This window comes from Lupinus angustifolius, chromosome LG09 (assembly GCF_001865875.1).
Source record: "Lupinus angustifolius cultivar Tanjil chromosome LG09, LupAngTanjil_v1.0, whole genome shotgun sequence".
NCBI classification, from domain to species: Eukaryota; Viridiplantae; Streptophyta; class Magnoliopsida; order Fabales; family Fabaceae; genus Lupinus; species Lupinus angustifolius.
Window position 1 is genome coordinate 20,320,281 of NC_032017.1, and position 11,875 is coordinate 20,332,155.

The following is an 11,875-nucleotide window of genomic DNA, read 5'->3' on the forward strand; positions in this document are numbered from 1 at the left end:
TCAGAAGTAGATTAAACTATGAGACAAAGCATTCACTAAAATACACATCATGGTGTGTTAATGAAAAGCATGGTTCTTCTATAAAAACAATTGCAAACATGGCCGAGAAGAAAGGTTGCATAATGCACAAATTTCGAACAGCAAAGTTGATATGCAAAGCACAAAAATAAATAGTTTCAAGAAATCTAAAATTGATGCCCTATACTGTTATAAGCATAGTTTATACTTTTCAGCAACCAGGTAAGCATTAATTAAAAAGATCCTTGCATATAAGTAACTCAAATATTTCAGTCTACTCTATTTTCTTAACATTGCTTGACAACATGATACGAAATTCGGAATGACTACGGCTGAACCATATGAAGATTTGTTTGCTGTCAAGGTAACTCCTAACAATTATAGGCTATCTAAAAGACAGTTAACCTTTAAGTGGCTTACCAATATCCCCATCCAAAATTGCATGCCTAGTCAAAACAATCTCTTTGACAAGATTTCTGTAAGTGAATGGTCTAACAGCTGCTCGCAAAAATAGCTCCGGAGGAAGTTTGCTCTTTTTAATCCTTTTTCTCCATCGACCAATTCCAGCATATTTCCACTCTTCTGGCTTAACCTTTGCTCGCTTGCCTCTCAACGCAGTTTCATCTCCATCTGCTGAATGCACCTCTTCTTTTTTATTCATCTCCTCCAATTGCTTATTATAAAACTTTGTAGTGAAATCAAAACTATTTTTTACCAAATTTTCCATTGCTTCAGCACTACTTAGTGATTTTTGTAACTCAATATCCCAGTTTTTCTTGTTTTTTTTAAGATTACCCTCTTCCAGGGAACGAAAGTTACCATCCCCATCTTCTTCCATGTCCGTATCTAGATCTTGGTCATCGTCATCATCATAACTATCAAACTGCTCCTCCTCTTCCCCGTCTTCCTCTTCTTCCTCCTCATCATCAACAATGCCAAGGTCATCGTCATTTTCTTCATCCTCAATCCAATCCAGAATCTCAGTTTCTTCAGGATCATCAACTCTAGCTTCATCATCTTCATCAGGAGCATCACAACCCAGTTCATCCTCTTCCAACTTAGCCTTCCACTCTTTGGTATATGGATGCAACAATGGCACTGGGTGATTGGTTAACAAAAATTCCAAACACTTCGACTTTTTCTCATCACTCAATTTCTCGAACGCATTCACCACATCGTCAACAAATGCCTTTTGATTCACTTTCACGATCTTGCATAATCCACTAAAGTAAGTACACACCTCAATAATGCCATCATCGTTCTGTAACCCACAAGGATGTTCCTCTTCTGAATTTGGGTCAAGTAATGGAACTAGTGCCTTAAAGAAGTTATCCTGTGGCTCAAACCTACACTGGAACACTGGTCGCTTCACATATATAATATCGGGTCTCATCCAAGCTGCACATTGCCCGACCAATGACCTCGCCTTGCTCCCAAGTCTACCCATCAAACTCCACTTATCTAATCTCTGCTTACCAGCTTCAAGTGCAATTTCGCTAACCAATGTCCATTGCTGCCAAGGAAGCTCTGAAAGTTTCCACCTCGGGTGCCTAATGAATATCCAAAAATACCTTAATTTACTTTTATCCAACTTCTTCAGTTTCTCCCCAAAATCTTGGGCCATTTCTGCCTGCTCAATTTTCTCCCATTCCTCATGATCCCTTACTTCACTGATTATTGACACACACTCATCGGTAGGTCGTCCGCGAATCGGCTCTCCGAGAACAACTCCACGCCAGGAGAAGGGTCCAAATTCACCATACTTATACCAATCATATGGGTGGCGTAAATTTGGGTCATCCTTCTCCATGAACCGGACCATTCTATCGTATCCAAGACCAATTTCTTGCAGCTCATCCTCAGAGAAGTTATTGGGATAATTCCCACCTCCCCTTGGATTTTTCAGCCGGTAGAATAGAGAGTCAGCAAGTTTCTTGGCTTTCGCCCTGGCATTGCGCTTCAACCGTCTTCGGAAATCAGCATTGCCTTCAATTCGGCCACCAGAAGATGATTTACCCCCAGTCTTCTTGCTCCGACCAGCGTAAGCCCGAATATCTCTTTTGCGAGCATCATCCTGAGGATAATATAGAGTACTCTGGCCAAAAGGGGTGACTTTAGTAATTGATATAGGAGAGCTTTGAGAGAATGAAGTGACTGCAAAACGTTTCTGTGGTTTGAATTTCAAGTTTGGGGCACTGTGGAAAGGGTTTGAGAAAGGCCTAATATAAGAAAATTGGAGAAAAGGTGAAGATGGAATCAGGGTTCTGGGTAAGAACTCACTTCTAAAGTGATTAACATCCATCTCAAAAAGCAATTCACAGCATAAGCTCTTAAACTAAACGCAGGGAAAAACAATCTTCAAAACAATAGCAACACAAAATTCAGGGTTTCAAAGTTGTAAAACAATAAGCATTGTTCAAGTGTACTTAAGATATCAAACTTCTGAAAATACCCCAGAAAATGGAATAACGTATAGAGGTTGATAAAGACAGAATCAGAAGCAATACAAATTAAACCCTAATGAATGAATGAGTAAAAGAGTCAAACTTTGAAGGAAACAAAAAGAGAAAGATAGTATGATAGCAATAGAAAACTATGAGTAGAGAGTGAACATTATCGTTAAACACAAACCTTGTTCCTTTCGAAAGACATTCAACTATTGTCTCTGACCGAAGAAATAAGAATAAAAGGCCCAAACATTTTTTTGTGTCGTCTTGATCTATTAAAAAAATAAAGCCCTAAAATAGATTTTGAATTATTTTATTTGTAAGATCATTTAGTCCCTCCAAAAATAAAGTCATTAATTAGTTTTTAAAATTTTCTTACATGATTAAATTAGTTCCTGAAAATTTTAACTAAAGATTAAATCATTCTATGGAAGAATTTTAATAGGCTAACTTGTTTGATGGTAAGAAAACTTTAGTCACTCATAACCATTTATTTTATCAAAGATCAAATTGTTTTGGCGAAGAAAATTATACTGGCAAAACTATTTTACAAGGTAATTAACATGATTAGCTTATAATATAAAATATTTTTTAAATAAAATATTTTTTTAACATTGCCTTTAAGACCATACTTGTTAAGCATGTTATCTCAAGCTTCAAAGATCAAAATTATGTAGAACTTTAATCATATTAATTTTTTCAAAAATCAAATTGCATATCATTATTTTTTTGTTATATCATTTACTTTTTCTTCCAAGTAAGAAACTATTCAATAAACTTATGTAGAACTCCAACTAAGTAACATATACATTCAATTCATACACGTAATTAAATTCTTAAGTAAGGATCAAGACTTTGAAAGTGTAGGCCAAAGAAAAGCACCCATAGCAAACTCTCTTTTGTAGACCAAATCACCATGTGTAGGCAACCCATATTCCTTGAGGAGTTGGTCTAGTTTCCACTCAGGCATGTCCTCATAGTCTTTTTGAGTGTATCTTGGATAGTGAAGAGGCATCTCAAAGAAGCTAACTTTGCTGAGTTTGGGGTTTTCCATGTTTCTCTAGCTTTTCTCAATATTAACTATGCTTAAAAACAACTTGATGTTGTTCCTTGTGTACTCCAAATTTTTATGTGTTCAATGCTTTGTTGAATAAATAATATATATAATATGGAGTGTTATTAAAGTTGGTGTCAGGCTCCTTTGGCATGAAGGGGTGTCACATGAATGAGTTGGTGTACCTTATTGCACACATTAAGTTATAGTGGCTCCAATGCTTCATGCCGTGTGTGCGTGTTTGAGAATCTAAGAGGAACAAATACAGGAGAATGTATATATGGTCGTGAAGAGGGACTGAAATCACCTGTCCCGGATTGTGTATCATTTCATGTCTCAAACTAATCAAAATGTGACTTATGTTCTTTTTTGTTTTTAAAATTTTTGTTTTATTCATGTAGCAAAATGTGATAGGCTTGAGACTGAGAATGAGACAGGGTTGAGGACAATAATCTATACATTGTATTTAATTTTTTAACTGACATGACATAATATGATTGGTTTGGGACATACTTTAAGACAACATATCATTGTCCCACATTATACATGTGATCCAAGGCCTCTTGCTTTGTGCCATCAATTTTTGCAAAATGATCATAGTCCAAGTTATACACGAAGTATGGACTGTTGGGTTATCAATTAGAAGATGCATGCAATGTAATGTGTTACTAAAAAATAGTAAAAAAAGTTTAGTATCTATAGACGGTAATGATTTAGAAGATGAGTATATCATTCACCATTTATTTATATTATTTTTTAAATTAATAATAATTAAATATGAATAGTATATAATATATATATATATATATATATATATATATATATATATATTAAAAAGCAAAATAAATGTAAACGAAAAAATGGTTGGCTAGATTCGGATATTCATAAGATTCGGGGACTGAATTCTGTTTTTTCAGTTTTCTCTGTTTCTGTATATAAATAAAATATCATAATCTCTTTTAAAAGGCAATTCAATTCAATTCAATTCTTCATTCTCGGATCGGATCTTCCACCCTTTCTTTCTCTTCAGGTCATTCTCTTTCTAACAAATCAATTCGCCATTTTCAATTATATAATCATCGCAATGTTCCTTTTTTTGCTCTGTTTTTTCCATGCATTCCATTATTTTGGATTTGTCATCTAATTTCAAATTATATTAAGTGTTTCTCTATTCAGATCTAGGAGTATTTTTATTCTTTTGACGTTTTTTTGTGCTGGATTCAGTTATGTATTCAATATTTTTACTTCCATTTTCATGATTTCGGTTTTTATGGGGTGAGGGCAACGTGCTTGCTGAAATTTCTATCTGAACTGCACCATAAGAATAAATGGAGTAATATGTAGGACCAAGAATTTTCATTTGCAAAATGTAGGTTCAGCTCGATAAATAAATTATTAGTCAATATGACATAACACAGTATCTTTTGCTTCATATAAATTTTAAACCTTTTTGGTTCTGGATTTTGTTTAGAGTAGGCTATTTAGATTGTAGAAATGGAGATTTATTGAAAATTACTGTTTCCTTTACAGCTCACTTTCTTCCATTGCAGCCAACCTAATATCTCCTATGCTGAATTAAAGCAAATATGCTTTATTTTGAAGGGTTATGATTTATGAAGCAGATTTCCTTTTAATAAATGCTATATAAGATAACATATTACATCGAGAGAACGAAATAGCTGCATATTTTAAACTTCATGTAGTATGTAGAATACCAAACCTTTTCCATGCATTGTGAATCCAGGCATATATTTGATAGCATTTATGGAGCAACCTACTTCAGAATGCAACCATTTTGTCGTTTTATTGAAATCTATTTCAGGATGCAACCTTTCGCGTGTTATTAATTTCCTTTCCAGCTTATGTGTAATGACGCGTAATTGGATCCATGTCAAGCTCAACAGAACATTTATTAGCTTAGTTTCAAGTTACTTGCTAGCTGTTCACTTAAGCGTACTGTGCAAGTTTTTTCTTTCCTAGCATCGTTATTTATAGGACTTGGTGGAACCTATCTGCTCACATCTTGGACTGTGTTATCTGTTGGCTTTTACTAACGTGCTTCTAAATTTATAAATTTACAGGAAAAACAAAGGGCATATCACAATGAAAGCATTGATTCTGGTCGGAGGGTTTGGGACAAGGTTGAGGCCATTGACACTCAGCTTCCCTAAGCCTCTTGTTGATTTTGCTAACAAGCCAATGATTCTTCATCAGGTAGAGTTATTTTAAGTTCTTTTCTAGAACTCTTACATCTTTATGCTAGATTTGTAAATTAGGGAAAGGATCTGTTATTGAATTCTTTTCCTATGCAATATCGGACGTATTTAGTCTTGATAGCATTCTGTCCATGTTTTGAAAAACAAGAATTCTCTGATTTGTATATTCTAGCTATATGATAAGAAAAAGCAATTTTCTTATGTGTGCGTGAATATGTCTTTAGGTGCATCTTGTATGTTTATTTCCATTAAAATGGCTTGATATTGATACCTTTTAATTTGACTTATTTTTCAGATTGAGGCTCTTAAGGNGTGAGGATGAGGATGAAGAGGAGGGTAGGATGAGGGCGAGGACGAAGATGAGGCTGAGGATGAGGATGATGATGAGGATGAGGATGAGGATTAAGATTACGATAGGATGATGATGGGGACGAGGATATGATGAGGACGAGGATAGGATTAGGAATTGGAGGAGGAGGAAGAGGATAGGATGAGGATGAGGATAGGATGAGGAGGAGGATGAGGATGAGGATAGGATGAGGAGGAGGATGAGGATGAGGATAGGATGAGGAGGAGGATGAGGATGAGGATAGGATGAGGAGGAGGATGAGGATGAGGATAGGATGAGGAGGAGGATGAGGATGAGGATAGGATGAGGAGGAGGATGAGGATGAGGATAGGATGAGGAGGAGGATGAGGATGAGGATAGGATGAGGAGGAGGATGAGGATGAGGATAGGATGAGGAGGAGGATGAGGATGAGGATAGGATGAGGAGGAGGATGAGGATGAGGATAGGATGAGGAGGAGGATGAGGATGAGGATAGGATGAGGAGGAGGATGAGGATGAGGATAGGATGAGGAGGAGGATGAGGATGAGGATAGGATGAGGAGGAGGATGAGGATGAGGATAGGATGAGGAGGAGGATGAGGATGAGGATAGGATGAGGAGGAGGATGAGGATGAGGATAGGATGAGGAGGAGGATGAGGATGAGGATAGGATGAGGAGGAGGATGAGGATGAGGATAGGATGAGGAGGAGGATGAGGATGAGGATAGGATGAGGAGGAGGATGAGGATGAGGATAGGATGAGGAGGAGGATGAGGATGAGGATAGGATGAGGATGAGGATAGGATGAGGATGAGGATATGGATTGGATGAGGACGATGATAGGATAAGGAAGAGGATGAATATAGGACGAGGACAGGATGAGGATGAGGAGCAGGACGAGGATGAGGATAGGATGAGGAGGAGGATAGGACAGGATGAGGATGAGGAGCAGAACGAGGATGAGGAGGAGGATAGGATGAGGATGAGGATAGGAGGAGGATGAGGATAGGATGAGGACGAGGATATGATGAGGAAGAGGATAGGATGAGGATGAGGACGAGAATGAGGATGAGGATAGGATGAGGACGAGGATATGATGAGGAAGAGGATAGGATGAGGATGAGGACGAGAATGAGGATGAGGATAGGATGAGGACGAGGATATGATGAGGAAGAGGATAGGATGAGGATGAGGACGAGAATGAGGATGAGGATAGGATGAGGACGAGGATATGATGAGGAAGAGGATAGGATGAGGATGAGGACGAGAATGAGGATGAGGATAGGATGAGGACGAGGATATGATGAGGAAGAGGATAGGATGAGGATGAGGACGAGAATGAGGATGAGGATAGGATGAGGACGAGGATATGATGAGGAAGAGGATAGGATGAGGATGAGGACGAGAATGAGGATGAGGATAGGATGAGGACGAGGATATGATGAGGAAGAGGATAGGATGAGGATGAGGACGAGAATGAGGATGAGGATAGGATGAGGACGAGGATATGATGAGGAAGAGGATAGGATGAGGATGAGGACGAGAATGAGGATGAGGATAGGATGAGGACGAGGATATGATGAGGAAGAGGATAGGATGAGGATGAGGACGAGAATGAGGATGAGGATAGGATGAGGACGAGGATATGATGAGGAAGAGGATAGGATGAGGATGAGGACGAGAATGAGGATGAGGATAGGATGAGGACGAGGATATGATGAGGAAGAGGATAGGATGAGGATGAGGACGAGAATGAGGATGAGGATAGGATGAGGACGAGGATATGATGAGGAAGAGGATAGGATGAGGATGAGGACGAGAATGAGGATGAGGATAGGATGAGGACGAGGATATGATGAGGAAGAGGATAGGATGAGGATGAGGACGAGAATGAGGATGAGGATAGGATGAGGACGAGGATATGATGAGGAAGAGGATAGGATGAGGATGAGGACGAGAATGAGGATGAGGATAGGATGAGGACGAGGATATGATGAGGAAGAGGATAGGATGAGGATGAGGACGAGAATGAGGATGAGGATAGGATGAGGACGAGGATATGATGAGGAAGAGGATAGGATGAGGATGAGGACGAGAATGAGGATGAGGATAGGATGAGGACGAGGATATGATGAGGAAGAGGATAGGATGAGGATGAGGACGAGAATGAGGATGAGGATAGGATGAGGACGAGGATATGATGAGGAAGAGGATAGGATGAGGATGAGGACGAGAATGAGGATGAGGATAGGATGAGGACGAGGATATGATGAGGAAGAGGATAGGATGAGGATGAGGACGAGAATGAGGATGAGGATAGGATGAGGACGAGGATATGATGAGGAAGAGGATAGGATGAGGATGAGGACGAGAATGAGGATGAGGATAGGATGAGGACGAGGATATGATGAGGAAGAGGATAGGATGAGGATGAGGACGAGAATGAGGATGAGGATAGGATGAGGACGAGGATATGATGAGGAAGAGGATAGGATGAGGATGAGGACGAGAATGAGGATGAGGATAGGATGAGGACGAGGATATGATGAGGAAGAGGATAGGATGAGGATGAGGACGAGAATGAGGATGAGGATAGGATGAGGACGAGGATATGATGAGGAAGAGGATAGGATGAGGATGAGGACGAGAATGAGGATGAGGATAGGATGAGGACGAGGATATGATGAGGAAGAGGATAGGATGAGGATGAGGACGAGAATGAGGATGAGGATAGGATGAGGACGAGGATATGATGAGGAAGAGGATAGGATGAGGATGAGGACGAGAATGAGGATGAGGATAGGATGAGGACGAGGATATGATGAGGAAGAGGATAGGATGAGGATGAGGACGAGAATGAGGATGAGGATAGGATGAGGACGAGGATATGATGAGGAAGAGGATAGGATGAGGATGAGGACGAGAATGAGGATGAGGATAGGATGAGGACGAGGATATGATGAGGAAGAGGATAGGATGAGGATGAGGACGAGAATGAGGATGAGGATAGGATGAGGACGAGGATATGATGAGGAAGAGGATAGGATGAGGATGAGGACGAGAATGAGGATGAGGATAGGATGAGGACGAGGATATGATGAGGAAGAGGATAGGATGAGGATGAGGACGAGAATGAGGATGAGGATAGGATGAGGACGAGGATATGATGAGGAAGAGGATAGGATGAGGATGAGGACGAGAATGAGGATGAGGATAGGATGAGGACGAGGATATGATGAGGAAGAGGATAGGATGAGGATGAGGACGAGAATGAGGATGAGGATAGGATGAGGACGAGGATATGATGAGGAAGAGGATAGGATGAGGATGAGGACGAGAATGAGGATGAGGATAGGATGAGGACGAGGATATGATGAGGAAGAGGATAGGATGAGGATGAGGACGAGAATGAGGATGAGGATAGGATGAGGACGAGGATATGATGAGGAAGAGGATAGGATGAGGATGAGGACGAGAATGAGGATGAGGATAGGATGAGGACGAGGATATGATGAGGAAGAGGATAGGATGAGGATGAGGACGAGAATGAGGATGAGGATAGGATGAGGACGAGGATATGATGAGGAAGAGGATAGGATGAGGATGAGGACGAGAATGAGGATGAGGATAGGATGAGGACGAGGATATGATGAGGAAGAGGATAGGATGAGGATGAGGACGAGAATGAGGATGAGGATAGGATGAGGACGAGGATATGATGAGGAAGAGGATAGGATGAGGATGAGGACGAGAATGAGGATGAGGATAGGATGAGGACGAGGATATGATGAGGAAGAGGATAGGATGAGGATGAGGACGAGAATGAGGATGAGGATAGGATGAGGACGAGGATATGATGAGGAAGAGGATAGGATGAGGATGAGGACGAGAATGAGGATGAGGATAGGATGAGGACGAGGATATGATGAGGAAGAGGATAGGATGAGGATGAGGACGAGAATGAGGATGAGGATAGGATGAGGACGAGGATATGATGAGGAAGAGGATAGGATGAGGATGAGGACGAGAATGAGGATGAGGATAGGATGAGGACGAGGATATGATGAGGAAGAGGATAGGATGAGGATGAGGACGAGAATGAGGATGAGGATAGGATGAGGACGAGGATATGATGAGGAAGAGGATAGGATGAGGATGAGGACGAGAATGAGGATGAGGATAGGATGAGGACGAGGATATGATGAGGAAGAGGATAGGATGAGGATGAGGACGAGAATGAGGATGAGGATAGGATGAGGACGAGGATATGATGAGGAAGAGGATAGGATGAGGATGAGGACGAGAATGAGGATGAGGATAGGATGAGGACGAGGATATGATGAGGAAGAGGATAGGATGAGGATGAGGACGAGAATGAGGATGAGGATAGGATGAGGACGAGGATATGATGAGGAAGAGGATAGGATGAGGATGAGGACGAGAATGAGGATGAGGATAGGATGAGGACGAGGATATGATGAGGAAGAGGATAGGATGAGGATGAGGACGAGAATGAGGATGAGGATAGGATGAGGACGAGGATATGATGAGGAAGAGGATAGGATGAGGATGAGGACGAGAATGAGGATGAGGATAGGATGAGGACGAGGATATGATGAGGAAGAGGATAGGATGAGGATGAGGACGAGAATGAGGATGAGGATAGGATGAGGACGAGGATATGATGAGGAAGAGGATAGGATGAGGATGAGGACGAGAATGAGGATGAGGATAGGATGAGGACGAGGATATGATGAGGAAGAGGATAGGATGAGGATGAGGACGAGAATGAGGATGAGGATAGGATGAGGACGAGGATATGATGAGGAAGAGGATAGGATGAGGATGAGGACGAGAATGAGGATGAGGATAGGATGAGGACGAGGATATGATGAGGAAGAGGATAGGATGAGGATGAGGACGAGAATGAGGATGAGGATAGGATGAGGACGAGGATATGATGAGGAAGAGGATAGGATGAGGATGAGGACGAGAATGAGGATGAGGATAGGATGAGGACGAGGATATGATGAGGAAGAGGATAGGATGAGGATGAGGACGAGAATGAGGATGAGGATAGGATGAGGACGAGGATATGATGAGGAAGAGGATAGGATGAGGATGAGGACGAGAATGAGGATGAGGATAGGATGAGGACGAGGATATGATGAGGAAGAGGATAGGATGAGGATGAGGACGAGAATGAGGATGAGGATAGGATGAGGACGAGGATATGATGAGGAAGAGGATAGGATGAGGATGAGGACGAGAATGAGGATGAGGATAGGATGAGGACGAGGATATGATGAGGAAGAGGATAGGATGAGGATGAGGACGAGAATGAGGATGAGGATAGGATGAGGACGAGGATATGATGAGGAAGAGGATAGGATGAGGATGAGGACGAGAATGAGGATGAGGATAGGATGAGGACGAGGATATGATGAGGAAGAGGATAGGATGAGGATGAGGACGAGAATGAGGATGAGGATAGGATGAGGACGAGGATATGATGAGGAAGAGGATAGGATGAGGATGAGGACGAGAATGAGGATGAGGATAGGATGAGGACGAGGATATGATGAGGAAGAGGATAGGATGAGGATGAGGACGAGAATGAGGATGAGGATAGGATGAGGACGAGGATATGATGAGGAAGAGGATAGGATGAGGATGAGGACGAGAATGAGGATGAGGATAGGATGAGGATGAGGATGGGGATGGGGATGAGGATGAGCATGAGGATGCGGATCAAGATAGGATTAGGAGGAGGATGAGGATGAAGAGAGGGTAGGATGAGGATTGGGATGA

The 11,875-nt window shown here is 41.3% G+C and overlaps 1 protein-coding gene and 1 long non-coding RNA gene across 2 annotated transcripts; one reads left to right on the plus strand and one right to left on the minus strand.

Moving 5' to 3' along the window:
- On the minus strand, positions 203-2,713 carry LOC109357197. The gene is made up of 2 exons (XM_019600976.1): positions 2,650-2,713; positions 203-2,374 (listed from the first exon to the last, which is right to left on the minus strand). Exon 2 carries the CDS (start codon positions 2,318-2,320, stop codon positions 419-421), a length of 1,902 nt encoding a protein of 633 aa, XP_019456521.1. The 5' UTR covers positions 2,321-2,374; positions 2,650-2,713; the 3' UTR covers positions 203-418.
- Positions 4,459-6,058, plus strand: LOC109356388. Its single transcript, XR_002108718.1, has 3 exons — positions 4,459-4,549; positions 5,601-5,733; positions 6,031-6,058. It is a non-coding gene; the product is annotated as an uncharacterized LOC109356388 (long non-coding RNA).